The sequence below is a fragment of the Manis javanica genome, chromosome 8 (assembly GCF_040802235.1).
Source record: "Manis javanica isolate MJ-LG chromosome 8, MJ_LKY, whole genome shotgun sequence".
Lineage (NCBI taxonomy): Eukaryota > Metazoa > Chordata > Mammalia > Pholidota > Manidae > Manis > Manis javanica.
The window spans coordinates 5,859,287-5,881,421 of NC_133163.1; the positions used below are offsets into that span (position 1 = coordinate 5,859,287).

General features: G+C 43.7%; 2 protein-coding genes across 16 annotated transcripts in view; one reads left to right on the forward strand and one right to left on the reverse strand.

The window, feature by feature from the left end:
- Positions 1-5,056, reverse strand: part of CCNK (cyclin K) — a 29,977-nt gene extending 24,921 nt beyond the window's left edge. For 9 of the 11 annotated variants that reach the window (XM_073241873.1, XM_073241877.1, XM_073241876.1 and 6 more), the window contains exon 1: positions 4,918-5,056. The gene's annotated coding sequence lies outside the window, so the exon portion shown is untranslated. The remainder of the gene's footprint in view (positions 1-4,917) is intronic. The other 2 variants (XM_073241879.1, XM_073241874.1) reach the window with 1 other exon arrangement.
- The window catches only part of SETD3 (SET domain containing 3, actin N3(tau)-histidine methyltransferase), a 74,045-nt gene continuing 56,835 nt past the window's right edge, over positions 4,926-22,135 (forward strand). For 2 of the 5 annotated variants that reach the window (XR_012133677.1, XM_036991635.2), the window contains exons 1-5: positions 4,927-5,186; positions 15,439-15,548; positions 17,360-17,452; positions 19,821-19,969; positions 21,922-21,994. Coding sequence is in view for 4 of the 5 variants with exons in the window: in XM_036991635.2 (XP_036847530.2) it covers positions 4,984-5,186; positions 15,439-15,548; positions 17,360-17,452; positions 19,821-19,969; positions 21,922-21,994 (628 nt within the window). In the remaining variant the exon portion in view is untranslated. Of the gene's footprint in view, positions 5,187-5,471; positions 5,653-12,939; positions 13,112-15,438; positions 15,549-17,359; positions 17,453-19,820; positions 19,970-21,921; positions 21,995-22,135 lie in introns of those variants that run through there. The other 3 variants (XM_073241869.1, XM_036991638.2, XM_036991634.2) reach the window with 3 other exon arrangements.

Sequence of the window (22,135 nt, forward strand, 5' to 3'; positions counted from 1 at the left end):
CACATGATCATCTCCATAGATGCTGAAAAAGCATTCAACAAAATTCAATATCCATTCATGATAAAAACTCTCAACAAAATGGGTATAGAGGGCAAGTACCTCAACATAATAAAGGCCATATATGATAAACTCACAGCCAACATCATACTGAACAGAGAGAAGCTGAAAGCTTTTCTTCTGAGATCGGGAACAAGACAGGGATGCCCACTCTCCCCACTGTTATTCAGCATAGTACTGGAGGTCCTAGCCACGGCAATTAGACAAAACAAAGAAATACAAGGAATCCAGATTGGTAAAGAAGAAGTTAAACTGTCACTATTTGTAGATGACATGATATTGTACATAAAAAACCCTAAAGACTCCACTCCAAAACTACTAAGACTGATATCGGCATACAGCAAAGTTGCAGGATACAAAATTAACACACAGAAATCTGTGGCTTTCCTATACACTAACAATGAACCAATAGAAAGAGAAACCAGGAAAACAATTCCATTCACAATTGCATCAAAAAGAATAAAATACCTAGGAATAAACCTAACAAAGTAAGTAAAAGACCTATACCCTGAAAACTATAAGACACTCTTAAGAGAAATTAAAGAGACACTAACAAATGGAAACTCATCCCATGCTCTTGGCTAGGAAGAATTAATATCATCAAAATGGCCATCCTGCCCAAAGCAATATACAGATTCAATGCAATCCCTATCAAATTACCAACAGCATTCTTCAACGAACTGGAACAAATAGTTCAAAAATTCATATGGAAACACCAAAGACCCTGAATAGCCAAAGCAATCCTGAGAAGGAAGAAAAAGTGGGGGGGGGATCTCGCTCCCCAACTTCAAGCTCTACTACAAAGCCACAGTAATCAAGACAACTTGGTACTGGCACAAGAACAGAGTCATACACCAGTGGAACAGAATAGAGACTCCAGACATTATCCCAAACATATATGGTCAATTAATATACGATAAAAGAACCATGGACATACAATGGGGAAGTGACAGTCTCTTCAACAGATGGTGCTGGTAAAACTGGACAGCTACATGTAAGAGAATCAAATTGGATCACTATCTAACCCCATACACAAAAGTAAATTCGAAATGGATCAAAGTCCTGAATGTAAGTCATGAAACCATAAAACTCTTAGAAAAAAACATAGGCAAAAATCTCTTGGACATAAACATGAGCAACTTCTTCATGAAGTTATCTCCCTGGGCAAGGAAACAAAAGCAAAAATGAACAAGTGGGACTATATCAAGCTGAAAAGCTTCTGTACAGCAAAGGACACCATTAATAGAACAAAAAGGTACCCTACAGTATGGGAGAATATATTCATAAATGACAGATCCGATAAAGGGTTGACATCCAAAATATATAAAGAGCTCACACACCCCAACAAACAAAAAGCAAATAATCCAATTAAAAAATGGGGAGAGAAGCTCAACAGTTCTCCAGAGAAGAAATTCAGATGGCCAATAGACACATGAAAAGATGCTCCACATTGCTAGTTATCAGAGAAATGCAAAGTAAAATCACAGTGAGATATCACCTCACACCAGTAAGGATGGCTACTATCTAAAAGACAAACAACAACAAATGTTGGCAAGTTTGTGGAGAAAGGGGAACCCTCCTACACTGCTGGTATGGATGTACATTAGTTCAACCACTATGGAAAGCAGTATGGAGGTTCCTCAAAAAGCTCAAAACAGAAATACCATTTGACTGAGGAATTCCACTTTTAGGAATTTACCCTAAGAATGCAGCACTCAAGTTTGAAAAAGACAGATGCACCCCTATGTTTATAGCCGCACTATTTACAATAGCCAAGAAATGGAAGCAACCTAAGTGTCCATCAGTAGATGAATGGATAAAGAAGATGTGGTACATATACACAATGGAATATTATTCATCCATAAGAAGAAAACAAATCCTACCATTTGCAACATGGATGGAGCTAGAGAGTATTATGCTCAGTGAAATAAGCCAGGTGGAGAACGACAAATACCAAATGATTTCACTCATATGTGGAGTATAAGAACAAAGAAAAACTGAAGGAACAAAACAGCAGCAGAATCACAGAACCCAAGAATGGACTAACAGTTACCAAAGGGAAAGGGACTGTGGAGAATGGGAGGGAAGGGAGGGAAGGGAGGGATAAAGGCGGGGAAAAAAGAAGGGGGTATTATGATTAGCATGTATAATGTGGCGGGGGGCACGGGGAGGGCTGTGCAACACAGAGAAGACAAGTAGTGATTCTACAACATCTTACTACGTGGATGGACAGTGACTGATGGGGTTTGTGGGGGGGACTTGGTGAAGGGGGGACCCTAGTAAACATAATGTTCTTCATGGTAATTGTAGATTAATGATAACAACAACAAAAAAGTCAAATTTTTAAGAATTCATTTGCTTTAAACAAATATCATGTAAATATTAAAAAGTAAGGGCATAAACTTGGTGATAAAAAAGTGCTAACCAGAGTAAGGGCAAGACCAGAGCTCTGTAGCTTATCTCTGGTTTCCCTTCAGTCAGGTATCAACCCATTTATCAACATTTTGCATTTGGTAATAAGAGTAGATATAATTCCATTTAAGCAGACCTTATCCAGTGCACATTCATCTCTTGTGTCTACCAAGATAAGAAGAGAGATTATGTTTAGGGTCCTAAGGAACCTAAATGGGCTCATGTTCAGCAATTCCGTATCCACCACCCCAGTCTGGTAAACTTTTAACAAAAGTAAACATGATTTGTGTCACCTGGCCTTTTATGGAAGCTGTGCTAGTTTGAGGGAACCCTCCTTTCCTAAGTACTCACAAACTCTTTTTTTTGCTCTCCCAACAAGGTTCTAAAATTATTAACAAGTTTTAGCATCCAAGAGCCATCTAAATGCTCTCTGCAAGAACTGAAATATTTACCAGACTCCAGTCTTCTACCATTAACTGCACTGTTAGGATTCCTCAGAAAGCTATGAACAATGATTTTACAATCTTCTCTACAAGAACTCTGGTATATCACTTAGCTGACCCTAAAAATATGAATTAGATTCAATGCAATTAGATGTTCTCCATAATCCCAATTACCTTGGACTTACTACTCTTGATCTTGTTTGTCCTTAACCAGTTTTCACAAAAACAAAAAGAAAACATTTTTCTTTCTTCTAGACATTCAGTGAATTCATTGCTTTCAAACATAATCCCCTGAAATAAACCACAGTTGACTTCTAAACAACACAACATGGGAGATGAACTGCATGGGCCCACTCACACATGCATTTTTTTCATTAAATAAATTGGACAAATTTTTGGAGATTTGTGACAATTTGAAAAAAATCTTTTCTCCAGCATAGTTTATTGTAAGAATACAGTAGATAATACATATAATGTACAAAATGTGTTAATGGGTGGTTTATGTTATCAGGAAGGCTTCCCCTCAACTGTAGGTTATTAATAGTTAAGCTTTTGGGGAGGCAAAAGTTATCGAATTTTCCACTGAAGGGTGAAAGGGTGCTAGTGTCCCAACCCCATGTTGTTCAAGGGTCAACTGTCATTCATTTGCAGGCCAAAACTATGACCAATTTTTTATGACATTCAACTTTAGAAATGGCATTTAGAACTTAAGGACCTCATTAGCAATTAGAATGTTTCTTCATTGGTTGTTGGTGCAAACTACGTTTTCAAACTGGAATAAAAGTCACACAGGCTTTCAGCAAGAATCAACTCAATAGGTCTGCATAATGCATCACAATATAATCAAAATGAGGCAAAAGGAAAACAAACCCTAAAACGAGACACCAATGGTACTGCCTCCGGGGGAAAAAAAAATCCTGGTTAACTATTACATTTACAGTCAAAATTATTTAACAGTCAAGCATCCTGAGAACACATACAATGCTAACCAAAATGTCTTATCAATACCACCATGACTATCATCATTCATCTACTCTTCATTCTGCAAAAAGTTTACTAAAGGTCACGCGCTGCTTCAGGTGCTGAAGATACAAGAAGGCGCTCTCCATCTAGCAACATCATTCATACAAACCTTTAATCAGCGCCTACAATGGCAAAGCACAGTGCCAGGTATCTCTAAAGAGCGATTTAGAGCAAGAGACACGGGCATTTTCGAGTTTACCGTAACAACCATAAAAGGCTACCCTCAAGTAACTACTCTTAGAAGTCGTTCCTAACGTCAGATGACTTAGCGAAAGCTCCGTTGAACTGGCAATCAATTCAAATTCAGGCAGCGTTACTGACCGTGCTTTGTGCTGGTAATAGTCTTAAGAGCTTTCAGATAACCTCTAGACTTAGGCCTCAACATTCCGAAGAACAATTCCTTTCGTCAGACACCAAACCACCAAGGAGGGTCGGTAAGACCGTGTGTTGGCAAGAACGAACCTAACCGCGGAAGGGCCTTTTCCTTAATCTTTGACCCATCCTTGTTAGGCGGCTCTTCGGACTCCAAAGCCGGAGTATCCCAGATGTAGAATACCTAAAGTCTCGGGCCTAACCAAGGATGAGACCGTCACACTGAGAAATAACTGGGAAGATGTGAGCAGTGTGCAGTTTTGAGGCTGCGTGCGCGCATGTGTAAGACCCCCGCCCCTTTTCCTCACCTAACAGAAAGTCCGTAAACCCAAACCGCCCCCCCCCAACTGCGAGGGCCACTACCTGTTCTACTGTCTGCGCCGGCCTCCCTGCCTCGCTTCTGCGCCCCAGACCCTCTCCCGAAGCCCGTCCCGCCGCCCCGCCGTCGCCCGCTAACTTCGATCTGTACCGGGGGTGGGGGTGGGGTACAAGAGGCGGAATTCGGGAAGAGAGACTCCGCCAGGGGATGGAAGCAGGTGGTCATACTCTACTCCGACCTCCTGGTAAGCGGGAGCGGAGTAGCGCTGTCCGCGGTCAGTCGGTCACTCACCCCTCGCCTCAGGTAAGCCTCTTAGCGACGTCTCTCCACGCCGACCGCAGCCATCTTGGAAATGGAATGTCGGGGACGCTACGTCATCGCGCTGCGTCAACGACGGAAAACCAACGACTTGGCGCGGCCTCCCTCTGCCGCCTCCTAACCGTTCTTCCCCGGACCAGCAGCCGGCCCGGTCCCTGGCTGCTTCGGAGACCACAATTGGCTGGACTGCTTCCACGCCCGGCGCTGACTGGAGGAGTGGTGCCGTGGGCCCCGCCTCTCAGGTTCGAGTTCCGTTAGCACGTTCGGTTGCTCTCGAATTCCCGATCGCCCAGGGAGGCCGGACCGACGAGATGCGACCCCGGCCGGGCCCACCTCCTGTCAGCTGCGACGACCGACCCGGGGGGCGGGGCTGGGAGGAGACTGGCGACTCTTCCCTGGTTTGGGAGCTCTACTTTCTTCTGATTGGTTGACGGGTGGCCCTCCACGCGTCTGAGCCGTGGGCCAATGGGCGACGGCGGCGGCGGCCCTGGGGCGGGGCCCTGGGGCGGGAGCAGTCGGGTTGGGCCGCGGCGGCGGGGCCGTCTCAGGCCGCCGTCCCGCCCCTGCAGTCCGGCTGCCGCTGCTGCTGCCGCCGCCGCCGCCGCCGCCGCCGCCGCCGCAACCACCGCCTGGGGCTTGGTTGAGGCGGACGGTGGGACCGGCCGGAGTGTGGCGCCGCCGCGGCTGCGCGAAGGGGCAAGCGGGCAGGTGAGTGCCGGCGGCCACCCTTCCGCGCGCGCGCCCTCGCCCCCCGGGCGCTGCGAAGGCCCCCCGGCCGGCCGGCGCCCTGCGGCAGTGTCCGGCCAGATCTGTGCCGCCGCTCCGGGCGTGGGTGCGGAGGGCGGCGTGTGCCGTATGCTCGGTCGGGAAGGCTGGTGTGGGGCCCGGCGGAGTCGGAGGCGCCGCTCGGCCTCTGCCCTCCGGCCCTGCCGGGCGGGGCGCGCTGGCTGCAGCCCCGTGTGCCCTCGGGCGCCCCACGCTCCGGTCGCTGTTAAGCCCGCCGGGAGGAGGCGGCAGGTGCAGGGACCTCTGGGCTGCGGTGCCCACCGGCCCGGCCCTCGGCCCTCGGCCCTCGGCCCTCGCGGCTCGGCTCTGCGTGCGGCCGGCTCGCGCCCGCGCCCGCGCTTCCTTCCTTCCTCCCGCCGTCAGCGCTGCCGGGGAGGGCTGTGCGGCTTGTGTGTTCCTCTCTCCAAACCGCGGGTCCCGGGGACCGGTCCCTGCTTCTCTCCCTCACTGTCCAGTCATAAAAACAGTCGTTGGAAATAGGTCATTTTCTTCCCACGCGCCCTGGCCGTCTTCCACACGCTCTGTGCCCTACTAGGGAGAAAAATTCAGTGCTTTGGAGTTCGTCGTTCTGGCATTAAACTTATTTTCCTCGTGGCTCCGGCCTGGCGACGCAGCTCTGAGCCCCGCTTCCGCTCGGGGAAAAGGCTCCCGTAGGTGACGGGCGCCGCTGCTGCGGGGGCCTCACCTCCGCCGAGTACTGACACCTTGAGGATAGCTTGGATGGTATTGTTTTCCTTTTCCAAATGAAGGCGTTGTTGTTTCAAAAGCCAAAATACTTTTAAAGTATGTGACAGGTTAATTTTGCTTTTAAGAATCCCCGGAGTTAATGTTTCAGCGCTGGGCAATCCATAGCTTGATAGTGGTGGTGGCTGCACAGAGGTGTGAGTTTGTCAAAACTCACCTGGACACCTTCAAGTCAATTTTATCGTGTGTAGTAAATGGTAACCTCTCCCTCCCCCGTTTTTTTTTAATAACCCCGCTGTATTTCAAAACTGAACTAGCCAAGGATAGTCTTGGAGAGTTTTTTTTCCCCCCATTTTAAGTGAATGCATTTAGCTGGAGAATATAATAAAATAAAAAGCTGCGTTCCTCTCCACTGTGAAAGTTTGGCAAGACTTGCTTGAACTGTGATACATTGTGTCTATAGGCTGCTATGCATGTAGTCCTTCCTTACCCAAATTAGTCCCCGGGGCTGCTGTGATTGATATTTTGGTAAAATGCCAGCAATTTAAGGAGGTGGTTTTCTGTGGCCCAAGAAAGTGGTTTGTAAGCCGAGTTCTAAGCCACAGAACAGCCTCTTTATTGGGACCCCAAACAACCTCTGTTTTTAGGCTCCTGCTCCCCCTTCCTGTCTGCTCTGTTTTGTATGCACTTAAAATTGCAAGGTAATATCTGACATGGAGCTCTAGTCTGAGAGTAAAATGGTTGCTGCTTCTCATCTCTTCTCCATTATGCTGACATTTCTCAGTGCTTTTTTCCTGGCATAGGAATGATTTTGGACTTAAAGATTAAAACATTTACACCTGAATGTGGTGTGGAAATGAAAGTTTTGGTTCAGTTCTGTCAGGAATGCAGTAAGACTGTCACTAAGAAAGTAACACTTACTGAGCTGCTCTGTGTAGTGAACTTTTAGGCCACATATTCAGTGATGACCAAACCTTTGCTTTAAAAGCCACTGGAAAATGAGAAAGATGTGAGGGTTGTACTCAAATATCGTTCCACTCTAAAGTTCGACCATTGGAAAAATTTTTTTTGCGAGCTCACAATAGCATCCTAAAAACTTGGGGCTCTCACATCTAGAAAAGAATGACAAAGACAACAGCTAGAGAAAAGTTATCAGGGTTATTAGCACGAGGCTTGCTTGAAGTAAATATCCAGTAGATAAGCATTGAATTCAGTAAAACCAGGTGTGGAATTTTAGTAAAAATATGTGTAAAAATCTGAGCTGCTAGCTCAGGGTTACTTTGGATTCATTTTTACTGGGTGTCCTTCAGTTTGAGGCTTTCCAGATCACTTAAAATGTTTGAATATCATGTCTCCTTTTATCTTATCACTAATCTGAAGTAGCTTTTAGAAATGTGACTAATACTGTTACCTTTTTTTGGTGTAGTTTGATGAATACCTTTTACTGGGAGATTGTCTTTAGAAACTGGTTGTCTGTGCCTGGTGCTTCCATCGGGGGTGTGGAGAAAGAGTTAGAAGCTTGTTTCCTCTGCTTGTTCCTCAGTCCTGGGACTGCAGCCATGATATGGTTTCCTCACAGAGGAATAGGAGCCATTTATTAAGATGACATTAAGCATTTTTAACAGTACATTGACTATATCTTTATTCTTATGTTACTTTGGAAGTTGCTCGTGGCCAATTTGTTTTCTCAGTTAGTATTACATTTGGGCCCATTATTTTATCAGTGAAAAAATATTTTAATTTGCTGCATCCTTTTTCTCTTGCTGTAGTCATAGAACTGTTTATCTTGGTATTAGTTCATTCTGAGTCATAGTTAACCAGTTAAGAGTATTAGATTAAGGATTCCTTGCTTTGAAATTTTTCCGGTTTTCACTTTTGTTGCATTTACACGTGTATCTTACTTGGCAAAATTGACTTCTGTATATTGGATTTCCTTTTATCTCATTTTTCTACTCATAAAATAGGAGAGGTTAAATGTTTTGATTTGTAAATACTATAATTAAATTACGTAACATTTATTCTTAAAGAAAAACTTATGACAAAATGTTAACACATATATTTTTCTATTACAAAGGAGTTGAGACTTTTTATTAGGTCACTTAATAGTCTTAGGGAAAAAAAGCTTTTTTATCAGAATTGGCAAGATTAGAAGTCCTGCTTGTTTTTTGTTGTTAAATTCATCGAGTAACTCAAGCCAGAGATTAGCTCCATAGACCCCATTACCATTTGGGAGTGTCCTCTAGGTTTTAGAAATAAACAGATTGTAAAACAAGAGGTACAGATACAGGTATTGACAGTTTTCAAGTGAAATCAATTTGAAGAACAGTGATTCCAAATGATTATAAAATTCAAATACCAAAGTTAAGACTTTGAAACCCTTTCTTAATCAAGTACTTCCAAATAGAAGTTAATTAATAATCAAGATATGTCCAAACACTCTTGGCTGACACTGAAAGACACGTCCAACTCTGAAGTTAAGATTTTGAAAGGGATCTGAGGGATACTGATTGCCAAGCCAAAGTAAAATTTTAATGTTTTACATACATAGCTTCAGTAATGAGGGTGTGGAGGGAGGGAAGGGCAAAAGGGACAGACCAGAAAGAAATGTTTTCCCTGTTTTTTAGAAGGACTAAAGAATTGTCTAGAGAATGTAGATAATTAGGTATCTACATAGAACTCTTGATAAATAAGCAATATTTTAGGCTTATTACATACCTATTTATGACTCTGAGTTTCATGTTCCACTTTTTTTAGGATATAATTCATTAGAACATAACAAGGTCTAAAAAAGTTCTATGACTAAGTGCTTTAAAGGTTTCAATCAGAAAATAGGCATGACTCTTCAATAGCAATAGTTTTCTATTAAGTACAGTTAAGAGAAAGTAAGAATTAGTGTTGAAAGATACTCAGTAAAGTTGCTTCTACTGTAACACATTTACTAATGACTAATAAAGTTTTTCATTTGTTGATTTAATGATTTAGCATTGTTACATGTCATGATCATCTACTTGGTTTCTGCAGTTTTTTGATCCATGACAAGAGTGGCATCACAAAGATCAGTGTTGGGTATGTGGGAATGGGCACAAGCTTATTTGGAAGGTTTGCTCATGGCTTCTGTTTGGGCTGAGGCCACTCCCATATATTTGAACAAGGCCAGCAAAATGTCTGCATGCTTTAAAAGGCTAAAGATAAAATCTTTACATCGTAGTTTTACTACTGTAAGGGAATATTGTTACTTTGCATTTCAGAGATGATAACAAACCTTCAGAACCTTTGTAAGTGCTTAGTTTTGAGCTGAATCCATGAAATATTATCAGTAAAGTTTTCTATCAAGATGTGCTAGTGAGGCTCTGCCACCACCCAAGAATCTATTGATAATCTTGCATAAAATTAATCAACCTCTAAACTTAAACTTTCTCATCTGTAAAGGGGGCATAATGTATCTTTATCAATTGTGTAAAATGCTTACCTCAGTTCTGATAAAGTAAATGCTGAAATGATGAGGTTATGAAGATGATCATGTTGGGGACCTGCCATAGGGCCCAGATGTGGCAGGGATGACATAATTTCAGTAGCCTAGAAACAAACAGTATGACAGTTAGCATGAATAATTGCATTTAGGTTCAAAAACTCAGTTGTTTGATCATTATAGTGCCTCAAAAACTCAGTTGTTTGATCATTATAGTGCCTCTATCTTACTGGAGGTCAGTTTATGTATCAAAAGGCTTTAGTTGATAGTCCTAAAGGCTATGGGACCCTATCTCACTCATCTTTGCATGACTCAAGAAATGGACACTGAAGGAATGAAGTAATTCCCTTGCTCACTTGGCTGGTAGAAGAGCTAGGGAGGTCTCTTGTGTGTCAGTAAAACCTCTGTGAGTTGAGTTCCAGGAAGGCAATGGTCCTGTTGAACTATGCCCCTCTCAGAGCACATATGTAGGGTTTTGTTGACTGAGGAAAAAACCTTTCACTGAGGTGTAGTATGCAGAGGTGGTTTGGTCCGCTTTGGAGAGGTAAATCGCGAGGGGCCATGTTAGGTCCCTGGAGAAAAGAAGACTTTGGTGAGTCAGAAAGCTGTCTTCAAAAATGTGAAGGGTGGTTGTTTCTCTTTGAAAGGCAGAATTGGAACAGGTTAAATAGGATGACGAACTTTCAAACAGTAGTAGGAGCTCTGCCACAGAAGTGAATGCACAGCAGCCGGGGGCCTGTTGTGGGCGAGCAGAGGAGCACCCTCTGCACCGCTGCTCTGTTCCTGCCTCTGGTACTTGGCCGCGGCAGCTGGCCTTAGTGGTGCGTCTCTTCTGGGGGTGACGCGGCCCCAGGGTGTTCAGACTGGAGTTTGGCGGTGGATGGCAAAGCACTTTGCCAGCCATCACTGCTGTGTAGCGTTAGACGTCATTAATTTAAAACTGTTCACGGTTGAGGATTAACACAGAGAACCCCCAGAATCTCTCCAAACCTGATATTCCACAATTCTGGAGTCTTGAACCTTTATTGGAGGAATGTGGGTGGTTTGAAAGTAATTTCTTGGCAGATTACCTCAGTTCCTTCATGCTTAACATTTTTCTATTTTATTTTAAAGAGATATAATAGGAAAGGATTCTTCATGATACCAAATGATTATTTGCTTTATGAGGGTTTTTTTTCAACATCCTTTAAATAGAAGCCTCATTTCAATTTAAGTGTATTTATAACTTAATTCAGCAGTTTAGAACTGAAGCTATCCTATATTGAAAAGTCAATCAGAAATGGTTTACGCGTCTCTAAAATTATCATGTAAATTAGTGGAAAAATAGCAAAAACATTGTAGCAAGAAACATCTGTTTTTTTTTTAAATCTAAAATTTGTGTTTATATATCTCTGTCTTTCTGATGGCCAAATTATTCTGTATAAAGATTAAATTTTACTTACATGAACCTTGTAGGTCTACATTCATCTTGGTACTTTAGTAGCTCCTCAGTTGAAACTAATTCTACCCTCTTGTCTGCCTCCTTGCCTTGACTTGTTGGTATTGAGTTGTGGCACATTAGCACCTCCTTCGATAGAGATTGGACTGATGGGTGCTTAGTCAGCCATTTAAAGTGGTATGAGTTACTTTGGCTTGACCCTACTACTGGGCCCTGCTACTGTGCAAAGAGAGAACATGTTTGTGATAGGCACTGGTGTCAGTTAACATAGCAAGGACTGTATATTACCATTTTCTGTAGGAGAGAAAACATCGCACAGGAGAGAAAAGTGAAATACTTTACAATTTGGGAGTGCTTCATTTTCCTAAACCATCATCCTTTTAAGTTGTGTATTTAATTTGGAATGTAGTAATCTGATCCTAATGGCCTGCAAAATATTTTAGCGAGATTCTTTTCTTCCGACATAAAGATTAGACAGGTTCTCACACTCCCTTCAAGTACATTTACAGCTGGGTGCCTGAGGTAGGAGGAAACCATAGGATCACTCTCTCTTTCTGTCAATCCATCTGAAAAGCTGGGTAGATGGATACATTGAAAAACAGATGCTGTGTTAAAGCTAAGGTCTCCTGGATAAATTGCCAAATAAATGTAATCCAAAATGTTTATTCTAGTTACATTTTGTTGAAAGCAATTCAGGAAAAATACAAATATATATCCTTTACATTTAGAATTAAAACAAAAACACAGCTGAAACCCATCTCAGTCTGTTCAGGTTCAGTATGTGTGAACTGTACTTTGAAAAATGGGTGACATTTCCAGTACCATCCTTCACTACCCACCACCCCAGCCAGCCAAGGTCTCTAAATGCACTGTATCTTTTTTCTCCTGATGCATTCATTCCACTATACAGATTATTTGTGTAAAAGAATTACTTGATTGGTCATGAGCGGTTGTTGATTATGGGTGCCACTTGCATATTAGTCAAAAGATGGGGATGGCCCGTGAGTAGCAGAGGCTGAGGGAGTCTCGGAGGGCTTAGTACGCTGGTTCCCTGGTTGGGGTGGTGGCCATGTGCTCATCAGGTGCTGTGCTTCCCTGTGTGTAGTGACCCCTTTGTTTATAAAGGCAAAGTTTGGGTAGAGGGGTGGGAAGGGAGAGTCCCTGGAATGTTGAGACTCCACAGTATCCTTCCCTTGCCTTCATAATAGCCCACGACATGAGTGTATTGATTTTTTAAAAATTACTGTGAGTGTAAAGGGGGAAAAGAAAAGGCAGAGAAATGAATCAGTAAGGGAGGAAAGAATTGGGGTGAGGGTCTTAATGGGGAGTGGCTTCAGTGACCGGCCTTCGTAGATTATACTCTATATAGCTGCTCTCTCAGGTGCTAATTTACTGATGTGTTTCAAAGTTTCATCTGTGTTGTATTTCTATGCCAATTACTCATTTCTAAAAGCCAGCAGTTACCTGTCTTAAGGAAAAAGAAATCTTGACAACAACTTGAGCCGTAAGTGTTTGACTACAGAATGTTACTGCCAGAGGAATCTACTGTGTTTGCAGGTCATTGTGACCAGATGTTTAATGGTCTCACTTGGAGCAGGAAGTGGACATTTTCTGGATGTTCCAAGGAGATAGAAACCTTGGCCCTTGGGTAGAGACTTCAGGAATACATATTTGACCTCACATAAGAACTGCCTGAAGGAAGGAATGCTCTTAGGAATTCACAGAGCATCCTGTGCCGAGAACCTGCTGCGGGCTGAGTTCTGGGCTCGAAGTTGGAGACGCAAACAGAAGTAAGCCGGGGAGGGTGCCCTCAGGGAGCCTGTTATCTAGGAGGAAAACTGATGCTGGCCCATGTCTTTCAGTGCAGTGGGGTCCGGGGGGTAACAGAAGAAGGGAGTATTAGGAAGGGGAAGACTTAGCCCGGTTTTTGGAGAAAGCAAGAGTTAACCAGAGACTCAGGTGTGGTAGGTGAGGGGTGTAGTGGAGGAAGTAGCGGGACAGAGTAGAGGTGTGTGAGGTGCTGGCTGCCACTGGTATTGCTGGTCTCCCAAGTGCTGGGGTGGGGGTGACAGTTTGGGGACAGAGCAGTAGCAGTGGGCTTGGGCAGGGAGGCACATAAGAGACTAGAGTTACTGTCTAAGTAAGAGATGATCAAGAGATGCATTGGACAGGTGGCCTGAGACTCCCAAGGGCGAAGGCACTTGGCAGGACATGGCTGGATGTTGGCTCTGGCAGACCCTCTAGCCTCTAACGCCCTGTGCTTTTCCACTGTATGTTAGCAGAGGCAGGGGGGGTAGTGGCTGAGCACAGGATTTAGGATCAGGCAGATGGGAGTTCCATTTCTAGCTGTGCCTCTTACCTGGTGTGTGACCTTGGACAAAGACGAAGAACTTGACCTTTCTGAGAACTCATCTGAAAGATGAGGATAACTTCGCTGATTAGAGGGTCTAGGCAGATTGAATTTCAGAGATAGATCTTAGCCCAGGACCTGGCAGAGGTTGAAGTGCTGCATACAGGGTTCCTTCTGCTATTTTAATTAATGATCATTTTCTCAGGACAGGTATCTAAATGCTGAGGAGCCATGGGAGTTGGGGGGATCCTTAAGGGAAGATGTGAAGTGAGGTCAGGAGCTGCGGGCAGAGTGAGGTAGCCTGTTTGGTAGTCCGGGTATCCCCCCCACACTGTGAGGGCTGGTGCAGGAGAGCATGGCTATGTGGGGCTCACTTCCCTCCTGGCTTGCTAAGAAAAGGGGGATGCCCAGAGGGCCTCAACAGAGTAACACTCCAGTTGTCTAGAGCCTAAAACAAGCAGGCTTGCTAGCAGGGCTGAGGGGAGAGGCCAGGGCTTCTATGGTTCTCCCCTGCCAAACTGTGTTTGGGACTGTGATTAAAGTCCTTCCTAAGGGGAAGCACAAGATAGGGGAAGAGGATTGAAAGGTACTGACTTCCAATTATAAATTAAGTCATGAGAATACACTGTGCAGCAGAGGGAGTACAGCTAATAGTATTGTAACAACTTTATATGGTGACAGATGGCAGCTAGCATTATCCTGGTGATCACTTCATAATGTATACAAATGTTGAATCACTATGTTGTATACCTAGAACTAATACTGTATGCCAGCTATACTTCAGAAAAAACCCAAAATACAAAACCACCAAAAACAAAGTCCTTTGCAGACTTATGGGTGGCCTTTGTTATTCTCAGGCAAGGGCAGTGGTCCTCTGCAGAGGTGCCCTCAGGAGGTACAGAGAGGGCCTAAGAGTGTTAGGTATGGAGAGGGTAAAATTTGCTTCTGCTATAGTTTTGTAGGTGAAAAGGAACAAATTTTTCTTCCAGAGACTACAAAGCAAATTGTTTTTCTCTTGTTTTTATTAAAGTATCATTGATAGACAATCTTATGTTGGTTGCACATATACAACACAGTGTTTTCAACATTCACCTGTTATCAAGTCTTCACCCCCCCATTGCAGTCACTGTCTATCAACATAATAAGATGTTATGGAGTCATTACTTGTCTTCTCCAAAAGCAGATTGTTTTTCATTTGAGAACCTCTGTGGATAAAATGAAGGTTCCTGTGGCCAGGATTCTCACCTGGCCCTGGTTGGTTAGCTCACTACACACATGTGGGCAATACGTTGCTATTGACTATATAAAGAGCTGTGCCCAGTGGTCTGGGTGACATGGTGGCATGGCTGCAAGGCTGCAGGAGAGCAGAGCAGAGGCCGGAGTGGTGGCAGCGCCGAGGACAGAGGCCCAGAGGCAGAGATCAGCTTGCTGCATGCGTACTCACTCTGAGTGAATGGGATTTTGGTGATTGACCTGCCACCATGGAAATAAAGTTGGGTATAACCCTTTCAGCATTTTATTGTCATTTCTTTGGTCACACTGAATCCATAGTGAACTTGCCCGGGGCTGAAACCCATTGGCAAGTCAGCCTCCAAATATAATATTTGTTACGCATTTCTTTTTCTGGAAGGGAACTTCAGGATATGGTGCCTATGAGGTAAGATATTAGCATGTCAAGGCTATGCCACTGGCATGCCACGTTTTATCACTTGACTTTGTTCTTTGGAAATGTAATGCTTTTCTCTGTCTTTTCTTTTTTCTCTGTAGTCAGAAAATGGGTAAGAAGAGTCGAGTAAAAACACAAAAATCAGGCACTGGTGCTCCAGCAAGTATGTCCCCGAAGGAAACCTTGAACTTAACCAGTGAGCTGTTGCAGAGTAAGTTACTCTCGGCCTTCCTGCCTTCAGGTGGGGCACGTGCGCTTTCACTGCTCTGCGTCCTGGGTGCTGCCAGGGAGAGTCACTTTGGCGAAGCATGATGGGGCACACACTTGTGTTCACACCCCAGCCTCCTAGCTGTGTGACCTGGGCGAGTTGCAGAACGCCTCTGCCTTACAGTCACCCGTCTGTAAATGGTGATGCTGGGGCCTTTCAGGACTGTGGAACTATTAATGAGGCTTGTGTGGATTGAACGTAAAACTTCTAAAGCACAGCAACCCAAAACGTGTCTTCCCTGGGCTGGTGGGCAAGGATGTGCTCTACTACTTTTTAACAGTGTGGCCTTGGACAAATTACTTCATCCCTGAGTCTCGGTGTCCACATGGGTAAATAAAGACTGTAATGAGGACCACATGAGCTACTGCTCGTGAAGGTGTGATAGGGGCTGTACAGCCCAAATTGAGCACGGCGTGCCTGTCAGCCAGCATGCCATTGGAACTCTGTGCCCTGACTAGAGTGGTTCCTTTATTTTCTGTAATTCAGTAGTAGTTTTCCAGTTTTCACGAGCTGAAGTGATGAGTTCTTGGTTCAAGGGAATTAGATAGCTATTCAGTGCCTATGCTTGCTTTAGTTACTTAACATAACCTGGTAACTTCCTTTTTTAATTGTGAATTTAAATTGGGGCTGCTTGTTTCAAAGGTGTGGTCACTCCATTAGCTACATTTAGTTCATTTTCTTTGCCTGTTTATGTTTAGATTATGTGATAGGCTAAACCCCAAATAAAAATTTAGCTTTCTCTCCTGCCCAGAAGCAGGCAGCAACCAAGTCAGGGTCAGGTCCTACCGAAGTGCTTCCATGGACTCCATCTCCAAGAGCCGTGTGGGTGCCCCACAGAGCACTGTGTGCCGACCGCTCCCTGCCTCACTTGCCCACTGGGCCGTAAGCAGTGTGAGGACAGGTTCTTTCTTGTATTGCAGGGCCTCCCCTCCCCTCAGTCGGTATTTGCTGGTGGAAGAATGAAGTAAGACTGGTTAACTTAAGTAGTTCTGGGTTAGCACAGAGCTAGTTTCTGTGCATTATTTACCACATTGACTCTCTTCTGTGAGAGCAGGGGCGGCAGGAAGGCTGGCAGGAGCATGGGAGGGGCTCGCTGTCTAAACCAGAATGGCCGCTCACAAAGGAGTGTGCTGCTGACAGGCCAGTGCTGGGGCGCAGCCTCCCAGGCCGAGCGTGGTCTTTGGTTCTGGCCCTGCAGTCGAATCTTAGCTTCTTTTTTAGCAGCAACTGTGCCACCTCTTTTTGTAACTCCCCCAGAGTGCTTAATATAGAGCCCTACACATGGATGTGAAATATTTGTTGACTAATTGTCCTTATGTCCAATTTAACTGGTTCCCCCAGAGAGACATTGTTATGGGGTTTAACTAGAAAGAAACGTTAACTTTAAATATTACCTTCTTTTCACCATCTTGAGGAGTTTTTAGGGAAATGCTTTGCATTTCAGCTCACCTTTTTAGATTTTCCTGTTTCCAAGTGTATTCTGAGGAAAGCTGATCAGAGCAACAAGAACGAGGTAGATGCACGCTAGGTGCTCACACTCAGGTGCTGGGCCAGAGTTTAATGAGTGGCATTTGAATGGTTTCAGATGCTTTGGTTTATATGCTTTGAAAAGTACACTTGATTTATACTTCTCACCTTTATCATCATGCTGTGGTATCTTTGTCCTTTAGCAATAACAAAACCCAAGTCCTCTTCTGAAGATGAAGTGGTGGAGTTGAAAGAAATGTTTGAGTTCTATGGCTTTTCTGTTACAGAATGCAGCAGTCCTGCACCGGGTCCAGGAAAAGAATGGGAGGAGTATGTGCAGATCAGGTCCCTAGTCGAGAAAATTCGAAAAAAACAGAAAGGTAAATTGTCTGGAATGATCCATCAGACCTTAATCGAGTGATGCGCAGACTTGGCCTGAGTCTGAAAGGCCTAGGTAGCAGCAGAGGTCTCAGTGCCCCCCGTGCCTCTCTGCGGGGTCGCTAGAAGGTCGCCTCGGCGGCAGAGAGGTTGTGGTGGGACATTGCCCTGATCCCTCCCAGCACTGGGATGCTGTTGCCTGTTTTGTGGGGGTAAACGTGTTGCGTTTAGGGAGAAAAAATGTATGTGTCTGGGGGCTAAAATGACACCACCTTTATTTAATGAAATAGATATTGAAATATGCTTTTCCATATTGTGTTTATGTTAGAGTTTGAGGTCAGTGCATAATGCTGTGAGTGGGCAGCACACAAATATACGGACTGGTTAGTATTTCACCAAGATTTATGATGACCTCAAGTAAGAGATGTGGTTTTATTTCCTAAGCTGTGTTTTATGGGGTAAATTCAGATGTCTTAATGATTCTCAGGTTGGTGATGGGGCCAAGTGTCAGTTTAAAAAGCATATTCAATATACTGATTGTTTTTGTCTGTAAAGCAAGAAAGCAGGGATTGGTATGCAGGGCCACGAGGACAGGAGAAGGAGAAACGAAACATGGAGCCTACATTTAAAAGGATGGGAAAAACCTGCTTAGACGCCCTTTTTATTTATTGTTATGAGAGTAAGTCAGCAGAGGGTTTGTTTCCTATTTTCTCTCAGAAGCAGCAGTTTTCTTGCTCTCCCATACACCTCTACAAAAGCAGTCTTTAGGTCAGATGGTCTTACACCCCGCATGGTGACAGGTGCCTTTCTAACGTGTTCATTTGCATTACGTGGCCGACTGTGCTTATCATGGCTCACCACATCAGGCTGAAAAACGTGTATATAGCCCGAGAACCTCTTCTGAGTAGAGGCCGTTGGCTTCACCTGGCCCTAAAGCTAGATCGTTTGTTAGTTCTCAGGAGGTGAGAGCAAGTTGTGTCGGGAACTATCCCCGACACATCAGTCTGTTCCTTTAGGCGGCGTCTGCCCATCTCATGTGGCCAGCACTGTGTGGGCAGCCCCTTCGCGAGTACAGTTGACTGGTGATTACATCGGGTTTGTGGAGTCCCTGTCCTCTCCCTTTATCTGTCCGAACATAATGGGTTTTCCTGTGCATAGCTTTTCATCTTTTTGAGTATTTCTAACATGCTGAAAAGTCTAGACAATAACATAATGGTGCCTATGAATCCACTGCCCAAGCTGAATCCACACAAAGTCTTACTGGTTCCAGTTCTTTCCTTCTCTCCCACCTCCTCTCTCTGCCCTTTGTTTTGCTTTTGTATTTGTCTTTAAGAAATAAGTGTTACGGATAGAGCTGAAGCCCTGTGCTTCCATCTCTTTCCCTTCCTCAGGAAGTTTGTCTTTACTGACAGTGTTTGCCTACCATGTGTAAAACCCCATAACAATATATGATAGTAATTGGTGTCTTAGAAATTTACATAAATGGTATCATACCACTTGAATTAAAAAAAACAATGTTATATTTTATTTCTAGTGATACAGAGATCCAACTCACTTAAGTCATCCCACAGAATTGTGCAGCAGAGCTTTCTAGTTTGTGCTCAGCTTCACAACTGCCCCCTTGTGCACTTATATGAGCTGTTGATTTTGGTTTTCATGAGACTTGCGTTGAGCTGGATGATGAATGAGCCTGAGAGACTGGCCATTGGGCTTAAAGCGGAAAGCTGCCCTGTCCATCTGCAGTGTCTCTTCTCACCTAACTGAACCTACCAGCCAATATTCCTGCTTCCTCAGATCACTAAATATTTCTCCATAGCTGACAGGGAGTTGAGGATTTTAATCTGCCTTTCCCATCACTAGTTATGTTCTGTGAGTACCTAGTGATTAGGTTTTCTGTTTTCTTTTTTTCCTTGTGATTTCCCCTTTTGCCCATGGGTCATTTAGAAGTATGCTGTTTAATTTCCAAATGTTTGGGGACTTCCAAGATATCTTTCTTTTCCGTTTACTCCTAGTTTAATTATGTTGTTAGAGAACATAGTTTGTATGATTTCAGCCCTTTCCAGTGTATTTAAGAAATTTTTTAACCTATTTATGCTTTCCTTTCTTCCTTTTTATTGAAGAGTAATTGGCGTCCAATGTTGTATTAGTGTCAGGTGTACAACATAATTCCATATTTATATACATTATGAAATGGTTACCACAGTAAGTTTAATTACCATCTGTCTCTGGTGATTAGTTTTTGATTTTTTTAAAGATTGGAGCATTATCACTACTTCCAATGTTATGTATGGTCTGTTTATTTTCTGAGAGCAGCTTGAATGATAAATGTCCTAAAAGTAGCTCTGGTTTTCTAACACATGATTGCTGTAGGTCTGTCTGTTACTTTTGATGGAAAAAGAGAAGATTACTTTCCTGATCTCATGAAATGGGCCTCTGAAAATGGAGCTTCTGCCGAGGGATTTGAGATGGTTAACTTCAAAGAAGAAGGCTGTGGTTTGAGAGCCACAAGAGATATCAAGGTGAGTTGATGAACTGCTGGTCTGGAGGGGCTCAGTGTGCTTGGATCGTGGTGCAGTGTGGAGGGCACACGGTGCGGAGACGGACGCCTTCGGTTTGTTCTGGGCCTCGTGGGCAAACGGGCAGCACGCAGCCACGCTCCCTCTCCTCCACAGCAGTCTGCACACTGGCCACTGAGGCCCGGTGTTCTAGGCAGCCCCTGCCAGCTTGTCCTCCGTGGGAGCTGTGTTACTGACCAAGGACTTGGGGCAAATTCTGATCCCTGTTAGGAGACATGGAGCATGTCTCAGAGGATTTGGGATTTAAATAAAGAGAAGGATGTGGGTGGTTTGGCGGGAGGTCACACAGGACCTTGTTTGTGACAGACTGGATGTGGGATGGAGGATGGACAGTGTCAAGGACATTGAGCAGTTTTCTGGAGTGGCACCTGAGTGGAAACTGAGTGGGTGTACCACCTACTGAAACGTAACAGCAGAAAGGGGAATGAGAGTGTGCATTCGCTGGGAGCCCAATGCTCTTCTCTCCTCTTGGTTGTTCCTTCCAGGTGCAGGAACAGCACTGCCCAGAGGCAGAGACAGACATTCTCAGGCTCTGCACCTCACTCGTGCCTCTGCACGAGGGAAGGTGTAACTTAGTTTGAGGATTTGGGGAGAATGAACCTGTCTTGGTTGCTTGCCTGTCTGCATTTATCCCACTGTTCTCTCTCCATCCTATAAGTTTTACAGAGGCAGACCACACGTGGGGAGGCCTGTGGGGCTCCAGTTCTGCCTGTAACTAGGTGGGGGAGTCTGTCTAATTCTGGGATTCAGTAGGTGATATTTTGATGACCATCTGTTGTAGTCTTGTGTCTCTTTTGGTTGGTTCAGAACTTGGGTGCAGGAATGGGTGTTATTTATTTGGGCCCCTTCAAACCTCTAGCAACATTTTTGGTCAAATTGTAGTTAACCTTTCATCAATACATTGATAAATTATACACTGGTTTCTTAAATATCTGTTAAATACCTAGTATGTGTGCTTGTTATTACACCAGGCTTAACAAAAAACTAAGATCTCTTTCTTCATGCTGCTTATAATCTGTAGTAAGGGACAAGACACACATAAAAATAATTCAGGTCACAGAGGTTGGTGAAAGGCAGGAGTTCTTCCCTCTTATCAGAGGAGATGCATCATTTGTGTGAGAGCTGCCCGGACATCATAGCTCTGGTCTGTCTTCAGTATGTGCATGTTTTTTTGTGTAGCTTTACTGAGATAAATGAAATACAAAAGTTTGTACATGTTTGATTTATACATTTTGGTGAGTTTGGACATAATGAGGACACTTGTGGTGCCAGCACCACAGGCCAGCCACTACTGTGTGTGTGTTTTAAGCAGGATAGACATACATAGGACATAATGAAACATCTCCTATTGTTAAAATATGAGATAATTCTTTGGGGAAGAAAATTAGCCAAAATATGTCTTTGGGCTTGTGCTTTTGCTGGTTACTAGGTGCTTTAAAGACAAGCATGTGGAGGAAGGGATGTTACTCTGGCTTCAAAAATTCAATAGCAGGGTCATTTATGTTGACAAATTAGGGTTTTTGTTGGAGGTAGAAATGTTTTGTTTTGAGAACTTAAAAATACAAGTACAGCAAAGAATAACTAATTTTGTACTTTGCCCCAAATTACTATATTTGCTTCAAATTAAAGTTGAAAGCCCTATTTTTAATTTCTTCTCAGTATACATAGTTTTTCTGTTGGAAACAGGATTTTAAACTGTGCCTCTACTCATTTAACTATACCATAAATGTTTACATATAAAAATACACTTGATAATTAGTAATGAAGACATGAAGTGCTAATGTACACCTCAAACTGTATTTCTTGCATGATTGGATTTCTAACCATAGTACTTGGATTGAGGATTGTAACTGTGTTTCGATAACTCTGCTGTTTTCTTATGTTTTTCTTCCTAGGCAGAAGAATTATTTTTATGGGTTCCACGAAAATTACTAATGACTGTTGAATCTGCTAAAAATTCAATGTTGGGTGAGAATAATTTCTGACTGTTTGTTCAAGGCAAAGTGCAAATGACAAAAATATGTAAGATTTATTTTGTGGAGCGAAGCACCATATTTGGTTGTTTTCTCAACTAGTGAAATACTCTCCTACATCTCTGTCATGTCTTCT